We start from the raw sequence: 12,399 nt of genomic DNA, 5'->3' as shown, positions 1-12,399 counted from the left end.
AATGTGTCTTCAGAGGACGCAAGTTAATTTCTACTTTTGTCATCAGTGTAATGTTGCTATTGAGACCTAAACATTGAGCTGGACCTTAATTTTGACCTGCGCATGACATTAACATCATGTAAAGATGTGTGAAGTGATCTAAAACCCTTTTTATTTTCTCCTGACTGCCACTTTTTTTTTTTTTTTTTTACAAAGTTTTAACAAAAAATATCAACATTAACAGTATCAACACCTGACAACTGAAATTAGACAAATTTAGACACCTGACAACCCCATTTTATGATCAAAACAGACACGTTAGCATTGTTCCAGGTTCAAACTGCATTCTAAATGCAAGCTTTTTACAGTCAAATACTGCAAAATTTGATGGGCAATACTCATTTTTTTAAATGCATGTAAATAAACCTGCATGTTGCTACTGTGTTGCTATTCAGTGTTTTACATGAATTGAAAATGCTTTACATTGTGTGTAAACTTCATGATGAATAGATCAAAAGAAATGCCCTAAAATAACTTGGGAAAAGGTCTGGTCACACTGACCAAGATTAAAAATAAAGTAGGTTTTTTCCTTCTGCTGTAAAGTTACCATTTTGGAGATACAAGGTTTTGTTGCAACAGCAGTGATATACTGTATTTTAACACTGCAGTTGTTAATTTACAGAAACAGAATGTAAATTCACAAATTATCACCTTAATATCATAGACATTTGGATTATTTTACCAGGTTTTATTGTTATTATTTTGGTAAAGTATTGTATGAATATTCAATATAATGAACTGAGGTAAAAGGCAATATTTCTAAGAAAAGAGTGACGTAGTTGACAGATTTGTATTATCATATTTGAACTATTAATTAACAAGATTTGCCTGGCACACCTGCAGCTGGACTTTTTAGTATTTTTGTCATAGATGACTTTTTTTACAGTGTGACTTCAGGAGTGTTGAAGGGGGAAGGTAAAAGCTTATGTGCATCTAAAGCTGTAGAAAAACTTTTGATACATTTGATGCTGGCAAGAGCCATAAAGAAACAGAAAATAATAGATCTTGATTAGCTATGTCATGAACCAACATTACGTTTTCATTAGCAAACAGGTATTAATTTAGACTTTCAGGCTGATAATAATGCTACCTGTTTGACTATGTGATCGGTTATGTGTGGAGTAACGAATCACATCATTTAATAACAACACAGGTGTTTTGCACAATATGAGTGAAATTGGACCCTTATGTAAGTCAAACTGAATCTAAGTCAAACCATCATATTCAATCATACTGATGGGCACTGAAATTTTCCCAGCAGACTCTCTGATCAGTGCTGACTGGAAAATTGGTCTCGAATATGGAAGAATGAACTTATAAGCTCTAAGTAAAAGCAGTATGATTACTTTCAACTCAGTAGTGAGGGCATGATGAGTGCTGTGGGTCACTTACTTTATGTCCTGGAGATGGGAGCTGGAAGCCCTTGAACAGTTTTTCAGGAACGTGGTCAGATCATTGATGTAAGATGGACACTTATACTGCAGCAACAGGACCTCATTTTTAAGATGATTTATGGCCAGGCTACAGGAGACAGCACAGCAGACAGAGCGTGTATCTTTTTCCTTTACTTCGGTACCTTTCATATTACAATAGATAAAAGAGAACCAAATGACACGTGCGTATGTGTGTTGACTGGTCAATAATTTGGTGGGAATACAACCACTTAGACACCTTTTAAGTTTGCCTCCATTGCCCATCACTGCATAAAAGTCAATTGAATCTCTAACATACATTCTTGGTTTAAGTTTATTAACCCTCATATTTTCCTGCATGATTACACAGGAGCTTAACACAATTTTGGCCCCCTGTGTTGTCCTTTATCACAATTACAGCAATTAAATGAAACACATCCTGATCTCAGAGTCTTTCATTAGGTTGTTTAAATTCAAAATAATACAGGATTAAAGCAAAGAGGCTGCTGACTGGATTACAATAGTTCTTGGTTTAGGCTTTAAGGCTAATAATAATGCCATCTATTTATGGCCCACGTGCCAAAACGTATTCTCTAATTTTGTTATTGCTTCTCTCCCATTAGCAAAAGCAAGTGATTGGCGTAATCGAAACAGCAATTTGAAATGCTTCAAAACATCTGCAACACTGCTGTGAATCAGTGCTTTGAGGAACTTATTACAGAGGCCAAGTCATGAGATTTCAAATTAATCGTTGCTGCGTCATAACATAGTTTCAAAACATTTTTTTGTACAGTATCCTTGGGTGTTTGAAAGGCGCTTTGTCTTGACCTAAAATACTCTTAACAAATTGGAAAAGCTTCTACCTACATTTACTCTATAATCAAGCTAATTTGCTAAGAACTTTTGTCCACATAAATATATAACTGATATTTATATATGCAACTTTTATAGAACTTATAACAAATGTAAAGTCTATTCCAGGACAACATGGCTGCTATTGAAAATACTACTGAACACGTCCTAAACGCCTTGAGTAATAATTATCTGTGATGTAATATAAAAGCTTTATGTAATAGTAACGTGTGCTCTTAAGCCGTACCCCTCTGGTTGCATTCCTTCGTCCACCGTAAAGTTCACAGCTTGTACACTGTTCACTTTGGGATGTCTGTAGCACTCGACAGGCGCCAGCTCTGCAGCCAACTGCGTCCTGAACTCTGCCTCAATAAAGCGCACAATGTGGAATGGTTTGGAGGATGGCTGCATGCTTGGTTTGAACTCAAATGCCACCGTAACCCTGTAAAAACCCACATGCTCTGCATGGAACTTCACTTTGATCTCATAGGTGTCACCTGGAGGACAGAATACATAACTGTGTATCAATTTCAGGAAGAAGCTTAAAGGAATGATTAAATGTGACACCAAATTTACACAATGTTCTGCTTACCCCAGATATAGTTAATCAGCCAAGACATGTTTGGTGTCCAAGTTTTGCTTCTTTAGTTTAACATTCGAGCTTTGAGACTAACATTGCTAGCAAACAGAAGTCAATAGTCACCCAAATGTTTTACACAAATACATCAAACCTTCTCTCAACTTGCTTAAACCCCATGCAGGGCTTTATTACGGGCATATAGACTTCGTAATGTGGTTAAGATGTAAGTATGGCTTAATATGAACTTTGAATATGAACAAAACATCCCTGTGTTGCTGAACACAGTAGACAGAGACTTTACATATTAGGAGTAGTGCTAAATTCAGACTCCCACACAGAATCTCTTTGTTGCCTACATTCAAATTGCAAAGGCATATGGATGGTAAAATATAAGGAATTTCTGTTCTTTCTCGTATAAACACACACCTTCAGTTACACTCTCAGAAAAAAGGTACGACTCTGTCACTGGGGCAGTACCCTTTTTGTGACTGTGGTGATACCCTCAGGGGTACATCTCAGTACCTTTAGTCAGGGAACTTAACTGTACCATAATTATATTTTCTAAGTTGTACTGGCTCCACACTGACCCCGTCTCATCTCCAGGCTTTTCATTATATTGTTCTATTTTAATTAATTAGTTCATAAAAAGATACAAATGTCTACTTTTCCACTAGGAAAAACTTATTTAAGGTACACAGTTGGACCTTAAAACCACTGTTGCACTTTTGAGGGTACACTTTGTGTTGTTTGTACCTTGATGAATGAATCATGTACCTGCATGGTACCTTTATTTCTAACAGTGTAAAAAAATCAACATTAACAGGTATTTACATAGAACTAACAGAAATAGGTTGTTGGAATTTGGCAAACAAATCTAAAGTGGCTGCCCCCTGATGATCCATGATCAAGTTTTATTCATTTTGAGGCCACAGCAGGTCATAATGTGCTCTAAATCACATTAAGAAGTCTGTGCAACCTAAAGGAACACCTGGATGTGGTTTGAGTGGGTTAAGAGAAATTTTGTCTTCTGGTGTTTCTTAGCACTGCATCAGCTTTGTAGGTCCAGTGCTAAATTAAAGACGTATAATTTGGACACTAGACATTCCTGGCTGATCAGCTACATCTAAGCTAAATGGAAATGGTACATTTTTTGATGTATTATTTTTTTGCTGAACGATTTCTTTAGTCTGAGTTTAGGTTTAGTACCACAGTGAAAAATGAAAGAGGAACTGAAGGAGTTTTGTTGGAACAAGCTGAGACTATAGTGCTTCATCTTCTCACCAGGGCTGAGGTGAAGAGGATTGCTGCGTGTGACTCTCTCAGGGTCCTTAAACATGAAGCAGTGTATCCAGTGAAGTGGTGAATAGTAGGTGAAGTAAACACTGTCTGTTCCCCTGTTCTCCACAAACAGCTTCTGCTCATAAACCTCTTCACGCTCCACACAGAAGCAGACTTTGCCATCTACCATTTCTGTCTCAGAGCTGATGTGAACTCCATTTTTATCAGCCACAAACTCTGACCTGAGGGGAAAAAAAAGGAAAAATGACGTTAGACTAGTAAGGTAGCACTAATTTAACAGCAGGCCTGCTGAATCTGTCACTGGCTTGTCAATGGAAAAACTTAGACACTAATGGAATGTATCTACTTCATTGTAATCACATTTAAAAGTTTGGTTTTTAATGACAAGTTGGCATTTGTAGGCAGCAATGTTTATGAGTCATTAAGAACAATGGTATAAAGCAAGTACAGTAACTAATAGGCTTGTAAGGGCTGGTTTTCCAGTTCTAATGAAACAGAGGTTTTCAAGATGCTCCAGTTGAATTTGAATATCAACCTGTATTTAAAAAATAGAATAATAAAACTAAAAACAGTTAAGCCCCCATAAACCTCTGTAGCTGTATGAACTCTGTGTCTGAGCTGGTTTTCTCTGTAAAAGAAAATTAAATTTTTAAAACCACTGTTACACCCTTTTGTAAACTGTTCCAATGCTTGTACGTTTTGCCATACCAAAATTTTTCCTCTTAAAACTGCCATTATTTATGAACTGCAACAATGACAAAGTCCTTAGCTAAAACAGATTGTTTTTATTCTATTGCTAAATGCAAGCTAATACTGCTCTGTCAACCTCACCAAAATATCCCACACAAACCATCAAGCCTTGGCAAATGTGGTAGTTAAGTGGCTGTACCAGTTTTAGGCTGCAGTTTGATTAGCTAGTGTTGGCAACGGCTGAAGTTGAACAGCAGACCTATTTTCATGTGACATAATTTCAGTGTGCAAGATGTTAGCTTGCTTGCAGCAAATATGCAGTTATTAGTATAGTGACCCCTGATTTCATTTTATCTGGGGACGTGACAGCAGCAATTTTCAAACACTGCATTCAAATCCGTCACAGAGAACACCAGTTTGTAATTTAGCGAGACGCATGACTTAGACCCTAGGATGGGTCACTATTTCTCCCCTTTTGTGGAGGCAGAATGTGGACGCTCCTGGTTTGAGATTGGCTTACTCTAGCTCCAGCTGCAGCTCCACCCCGTCACTGCCCCCTCTCATTATCACACTTTCCAGCAGCTCATTTCTAGGACTGAATACTATATATATATATATATATATATATATATATATATAAATACCACATTATTTGGTCTGATTCCTTATGAAGTTTTGCAGTTTTATGTGAATTTCTGAAACATAGTCTTGCTGCGTATATTCTTCATGGTTTGGCCTGCTGTTTCTAGTTTTTGAAGATGAGTTGTCCAGTTCATTCTTGCCTGACATACTTGCCATTCTAGCCCTTAATAATGCTCATTCTCAGTCATTCAAAACGTTCCAGCAGAATTAATCAGTTGCTCTGATCTGATTAAAAGTTTGGAAACACAGGTTATCTGATGACCTCAAGTCATCTGGGCGAACAGTTTCAGGACATGTTTCTTTATTTGGTGTGAACTGACAGCTGACAGCCATTGTGAGTAAGTGTCATGATGATGCAGAGAATGGGTATTTGAACTGTTCTTAAACACCTGCTTTCAACTCAAGTGATTCCAAAGAATCAAAAACCACCATTTCTGCAAGTTGTGATGACCGCCATTAAAGCTACTCAGTGCATGTGTCTTGCCTCACAGCCCATTTGGATTCTTAAAGGATGGTAATGTTTGTAATCAGGCTGCACAACAAAAACCCTTAATCACTACATATACACAACTGCATATATACTAGTTGCAATACATTGCAGTGTTAATGACTGTATGCGCGTGCTCACCTGTCTTTTTTCAGCTTGTTGAGGATTTCCTCAGCTAGTTTCCTTCTGGCTCTAACACCACCAACAGGTCCTGGGGCTGAGGGAGTGGAAGAAGAGGAAACCTCTGGGTCATTACAGTGCAGAGGAGAGCCTCTGTTGGAACTCTGCTGCCTGTTACGAGGTCTCCACCACTGGTCCCGTAACACCACTCGCCCCTGCATGGTAGGATTGAATGAATCATCTTTTTAAAATCGAATTGCAGTTTCAAGCTGCAATTTTCAAATGCGACCAGCTGCAATTTGAATTATATCTTAATATAATTCTAATTATGAAATTATTAAACATGGTTTTAAGAAGCTTTAAGTGGGGAAACTTAATAATGCAGAGCTTGTGCACATTATATACATCATTCAAGTTTGAAAAATACTGATGTTCTAGTCTTCTTGGTGAAAAAATGGACCAGAAGCATCATTTATAGAAAATAATCACATTCAAATTGAGATCGCAATATTGGTTAGAAGGGCGGCACGGTGGTGTGGTGGGTAGCACTGTCGCCTCACAGCAAGGAGGGCCTAGGTTTGATTTCCCAGCCGGGTGACCGGGGTCCTCTCTGTGTGGAGTTTGCATGTTCTCCCCATGTCTGCGTGGGTTTCCTCCGGTTTCCTCCCACAGTCCAAAGACATGCAGTCAGGCCAATTGGACATGCTAAATTGCCCCTAGGTGTGAGTGTGTGAGTGACTGTCTGTGTCTGTCTGTCTGCCCTGCGATGGACTGGCGACCTGTCCAGGGTGTATCCTGCCTTCCGCCCGAAGACTGCTGGGATAGGCTCCAGCACCCCCCCCACCGACCCTGACAGAGAAGCTTAGATATTTTCCCCAAATTGTTTAGTCCTACTGCACAGTTAATGATATAAGTGACATCAAGGGTAGGAACTGCTAGGAACCTCACGGACGCTGCATTATATCAATAGTCAAAATACATTATTTGCATAATTAAGATAAGAATTTACCGTAACTTTTATTGACCTTATTCAGTTGGGCACCAAAGCTGTATTTTCAATATCAGGATTTCATGAACAGTGGATCAGTGTTATTTCTTGTTAGAGTCAATAATTTGTCATGTACTGGATCAACAAAGGTAAAAGCAGAGTCCATTAAAAAAAAAAAACATTGCTACATACAGCCCTGTTATACAACTTATTTTAGTTTTGATAAGCTAATTACTCTTTCTTCCCATTGCTTTTGTAAAAACAATAGTAATATCAGCATTATAAGCATAGTACCAGTAACAATAACAGCACAGAAACAACTACAGAACAGGAAGTTGATGGGGACATAAAATGCCCTTTCACACAGCCACTGTAGAGGACAGACTAGTATATTTGCCAACCACTTAATAGTCTGGGTGTTTTACATGGAGCACCTAAGTACAAGTCAGTGTTGTTTTCCCCTTTCCTTTAGTGCAACGGTCAGAAACCCAAATGTTAAGAACACTCATTTTGTCAAGTTTGGACAAAAATCTAACCACCTTGGGAACCACAACATTTCATGTCCATTTGATTGAAGTAACGTTTCACAGTCTTGGCTGTAAATATGCCTCAGTATGTGCTGATGTACCATAACAAAAGTATGTACAATTACAAAAAATGTCACAAGTGATATTGACATCATGCAAAGTATGGCTAAAAATGAAAGGAATTAATTGCCTTGGATCACTAAGTGTTCTCTGTTGTCGAGGATGTTGGATTTCATGGCACGTACTGGAGCCTGTACACTGTAAAAAGTTAATCAGCTTATTTAATGTAAAATGTTTTCATTTGTTGTCAGCTTTTTCTATTTTCACTGTGTACTGAATTTCAGTTTCTATTTCAGCGCATCAGGCTGCTGACTGGCTACAGTTGCTAAAGGAGAACCCTACACTGGACACTTGTGATATTTCAAACATCTGGTATTTTTACATAAATTGTAAATTTATGTATTGATTTAAAAAACAATGTTGTGTTGTGAGTCCACCAGAGTACTGAGTAACAAAAACATGAACATCGCACAAGGTTTAAGTTGACTTTTGAACTGCTGTCATGTTTATATTTATTTATGATGGACTCATGTCATGAACTCGTTCATCTGAGCTGTATAAAAGTCATTATTTATTACACAGAGAATGGCTCACAGAGCAGATTCAGAAAGCAGCTAATTGTCACAGTACAGTGTAAAACCATCCGAGGTGCGTAATGTGTTATGTGTGCTCATTTGTTTTCATCAGTGTATCAGAGTTTTGATCTGTGTCTGTCTCTTGCTGTGGTTTTTATATGTGGAAGTCAGTTTCCTCTGGAGAGAAATAAAGCTCTGTTCTGTAATTTCATATTCAGCCATGCACTGTATCTTCCCTGCATATCAGCGGGTGATGATGTTGCTGTTTATTTATTTTGTGTTTTGCTTCGGGCTGGTTGCACCTGTTAATGAGCAAAGTCCTAGAATGGTTATTTATATTTTATTTAACCCTCATTTCAACATGGAAGTCCCACTGAGACTCACGTCTCTGAGAGGAAGCTCCATTTACAAACTACAAAACATGCATTCAGTTTCCCATTACAATTTCTAATGAGTGCTGTGCTGTTTGTAATTAAAATATTAGATTCTGTTGTCTTTTGCTCTGAACACACGCAAACACAAACCCCCTATGCCACACACAGTGGTCGTGTTTTTCCTGGGGATATAATTTATACCACATTACGCCACAATATGCTTTTCAGAACATATTATGAATATTGTCCGTTCTGAAAGAACACTGACCAACTGCATACTTTATTACAAAAGAGCAGAATTAGACTTGCTTCATTTTATTTAGTGTAGTGAGTAAAACAGTGAATAGAAAGTATTGTATTGAATGTTTTTGGTAGTATTTTAAATGTGGTAGGACTCTGCAGACCGCAAGGCAGGGGCAGAACCGCTCTGGCTGTTGATCAATCAGAACAGAGTGGATAAGCTGATAAATCAGAGCACACTGGGCTCATTGGGAGGGAGGGCTTAAAGGCCCAGGAGATCTAACAGAGTGGTTAAGACAGAGGGTGAATAGGGATGTCCAGTATGAGAAAAATGTGTTTTTGGAGAGTTTTTGTAGATCTGTTTTTGTTCTTGTAGGGTTTTGGAGTTTTGTAGATCTATTCTAACAGACCCCAAAAATAAAATCATGAACATGAAAATGAGCATAATAGGTCCCCTTTAATCAGGTTTCTGATCAGGCTGTAGTGCAGCATATCACAGATCTCTGAATATCTGTCATGCCTGCAGATTACAATCGTTTATAAGCTTAGTACACCCTTATAATGATGAATCCTGATAATCGCTCTGGTCTCTAGTTATGCAGCAGCATATCTCTGTTGTCGGATGAAAACCTTGTATCTCCAAAATGGTAACTTTACAGGAGAAGGAAAAAACATAACTTACTTTTAATGTAGTAATTTTGGACCACTTCTTTTGGTCCATTCCTCATGAAATTTACATACAATGTAAAAGTCAACAGGTGTTTTTAAATTATGTCAAAAACGACAAAAGTGGAAATACAAGGTTTTATTCTGACAGCAGCGATATGCAAGGTTGCAAAGACCGCTAGTACCAGCAAATATATCATCCTGGAATTAGGTGATGGGGATGTCTCATGGCAATCCCCATATGGAAATCTGACATTTGGCCATATGCAGGTAAATCAGGAAGCATCAGACTTGTGTACATATATTCACTATATTGCCAAAAGTGTTCACTCACCCACCCAAACCACTGTATTCAGGTGTTTCAATCACTTCCACGGCCACAGGTGTATAAAACCAAGCACCTAGGCCTGCAGACTGCTTCTACAAACATTAGTGAAAGAATGGGTCGCTCTCAGGAGCTCAGTGAATTCCAGCGTGGTACCGTGATCGGACGCCACCTGTCAGTAAGTCCAGCCATGAAATTTCCTCACTACTAAATATTCCACAGTCAACTGTCAGTGGTATTATGACAAAGTGGAAGTGATTGGGAACGACAGCAACTCAACCACAAAGTGGTAGGCCACGTGAAATGGTCGCCAACTTTCTGCAGTCAGTCGCTACAGACATCCAAACTTCATGTGGCCTTCAGATGTCTTATTTACTTTTGGAAATATAGTGTATCAAATATTGAAAATGCATAATATGTCGCTGCTGTCGGGACAAAACCTTCATTTTTGGTGTTTTTCAGTTTTTGACATAATTTGAAAATGCCTGATGACCTTTGCATTATGTATGAATTTCATGACAAATGGACCAAAACAAATGGCCAAGAATGACTGGTTCCATTGGCTAACACTAACACTTTTTTTTCCTTCTCCTGTAAAATTGCCAATTTTGTTCTGACAACAACGATATGGATTGTATTTATTTATGTCTAATAGGCTGGAGAACACATATGCACGATGTATGGATCATATACACCGGGGGTGCACAACTCCGGTCCTGGAGGGCCGGTGTCCAGCACAGTTTGAGGTTTCCCTGCTCAAACACACCCAGTAAATCTGCCTATTATCAGATAAACGCAATCAAGTGTGACTTAGTAGTTAAATCACCAAACTGTGCTGGAAACCGGCCCTCTAGGACCGGAGTTGTGCACCCCTAATATACACCTGTCTCTATGTCTGATACCCAATACAAACACTGAAAGATTTTTCAAAACAAAAAATGAAATACATCAGCAATAAATATGCAATAAAAATTCTTATATAACAAGCAGCTACATCATGTCATCCATATAGGACGAATGTTTTCTATCATATATTGTGGCATGGATGTGTTACACAAATATGTTTATATGTGTTGATATACTGTATGGCTGAAATATATGTCCCATGTCTGTCCCAAATAAGTTGCCATATTTGTCACAAAATGATCCATATGTGACTAATATAAGCTGGATTTAAATGAAATCCATTATGCTAATGTATGTCATGTATTTGATATCCACATATTGCCATATTCCAGATTTCCATATGGATCACCTCATAATTTCCAAAATTATGCGGATAAGAGTAATGAATATTGAAATATTGAAATTTAAAACACAGCGAGTAGAAGATAGAGCCTTTTCTTTTTCACACAGAGAGCAGAAGTCAGAAGGTTGTGTTGTTTGTTCTCAGTTGTGTAGGTGGGGAGACGAAAGCTCTGTAGATACTATCTGGATTTAAACATGAACAACTTTATTTCAAATGAATAAGGTGTGAGAGTCCGAAGGCCGAATGTGGGATCTATCCCTATTCCCAAGCTGCCTCTGCTCTTATATGCTGAATGGACGCACACACATAACATGGAACATTCCCATAAGGAAAATCTGGAAAAACTTATTCTAACGCAATCAGATACCCAAGGGAAATACTGCTCGCATACCATTGGCATGCTATTCTATACATTCTATACATCCCTCTCTTGAGGGGGGGGGGGGCCCTCAACAGAACACACACACATCAACAGAGGAAAAGAGAGCTTAACAGTACGTAAAGATAACAGATATAAAAATATAAAGAAAAAACATATATAACAAATACAAGACGAGTGTAAAGACACCTCAGTTGTACTTATTCCCCGTCTCTTCAAACAACTAATCCGACAGAAATGACAAAGGGAAGACTGCTCACATTCCTGCAGAGGTAAACCCGTCCATTCCCGCTGACCCGAGCTTTGCTGCTCTGTCTGAGCGCGTAGAGGACTGAGGAGAATTTGGGATCTCTGATACCATCCCTGTGAGGACGAGTTGAAATGTTAAAGTTCCAGGCTAGTCCTGTCACATACAGACAACCTACACGGCCTGTTCAGGCTAATTAGACTAACCATCAAAACAACCGGTAGCCATGGCGGCTCTCACCTCTCTCTGAGCTTGAACTCGCTGTTGTAGATTTCCTGAATCCGAGCCCTGTCGGTGATGCCGAGCCTCTTCGTCTCATGCAGAAATTCTAGAAAGTCAAGGGCAGCCGCGTGGATATAAGGAGGGAGTCGCGTATTTCTGTTGTTCCTGCTCATCCTGCGAAGTTATGGACTACTGCTGCTGCTGGACTGGCTGCTAATGCGGATATGTAAACGCCTCTTCCAGATAACAGACTTAGTAACGGCTGTTCCTCAGAAGACCGGACTATCGGTGAAACGAAACCTAAGGCGCAGCTCCGAAGATGTGGGACAAATTCTCAAGAGAAATTGAAACAAAGCAGCCAATAACACCGCTTTAATTCAGTAAGAACATATACACGTCCATACATGTTGAGTTTGGGTGTTTTTT

The 12,399-nt window shown here is 38.7% G+C and overlaps 1 protein-coding gene across 1 annotated transcript in view; it reads right to left on the bottom strand.

The window, feature by feature from the left end:
• The window catches only part of LOC108425092 (putative helicase mov-10-B.2), a 37,607-nt gene extending 25,208 nt beyond the window's left edge, over nucleotides 1–12,399 (bottom strand). The window contains exons 1-6 of the mRNA XM_017693493.2: nucleotides 11,992–12,399; nucleotides 11,765–11,867; nucleotides 6,143–6,336; nucleotides 4,165–4,403; nucleotides 2,551–2,800; nucleotides 1,432–1,560 (exon numbers count right to left, since the gene is read on the bottom strand). Coding sequence (XP_017548982.1) covers nucleotides 1,432–1,560; nucleotides 2,551–2,800; nucleotides 4,165–4,403; nucleotides 6,143–6,336; nucleotides 11,765–11,867; nucleotides 11,992–12,146 — 1,070 coding nt within the window. The 5' untranslated portion in view covers nucleotides 12,147–12,399. The remainder of the gene's footprint in view (nucleotides 1–1,431; nucleotides 1,561–2,550; nucleotides 2,801–4,164; nucleotides 4,404–6,142; nucleotides 6,337–11,764; nucleotides 11,868–11,991) is intronic.

The sequence above is a fragment of the Pygocentrus nattereri genome, chromosome 28, assembly GCF_015220715.1.
Source record: "Pygocentrus nattereri isolate fPygNat1 chromosome 28, fPygNat1.pri, whole genome shotgun sequence".
In the NCBI taxonomy this organism is placed as follows: domain Eukaryota; kingdom Metazoa; phylum Chordata; class Actinopteri; order Characiformes; family Serrasalmidae; genus Pygocentrus; species Pygocentrus nattereri.
The sequence above is the reverse complement of the archived record's forward strand: the minus strand, read 5'-3'. Positions and strand labels throughout refer to the sequence as shown.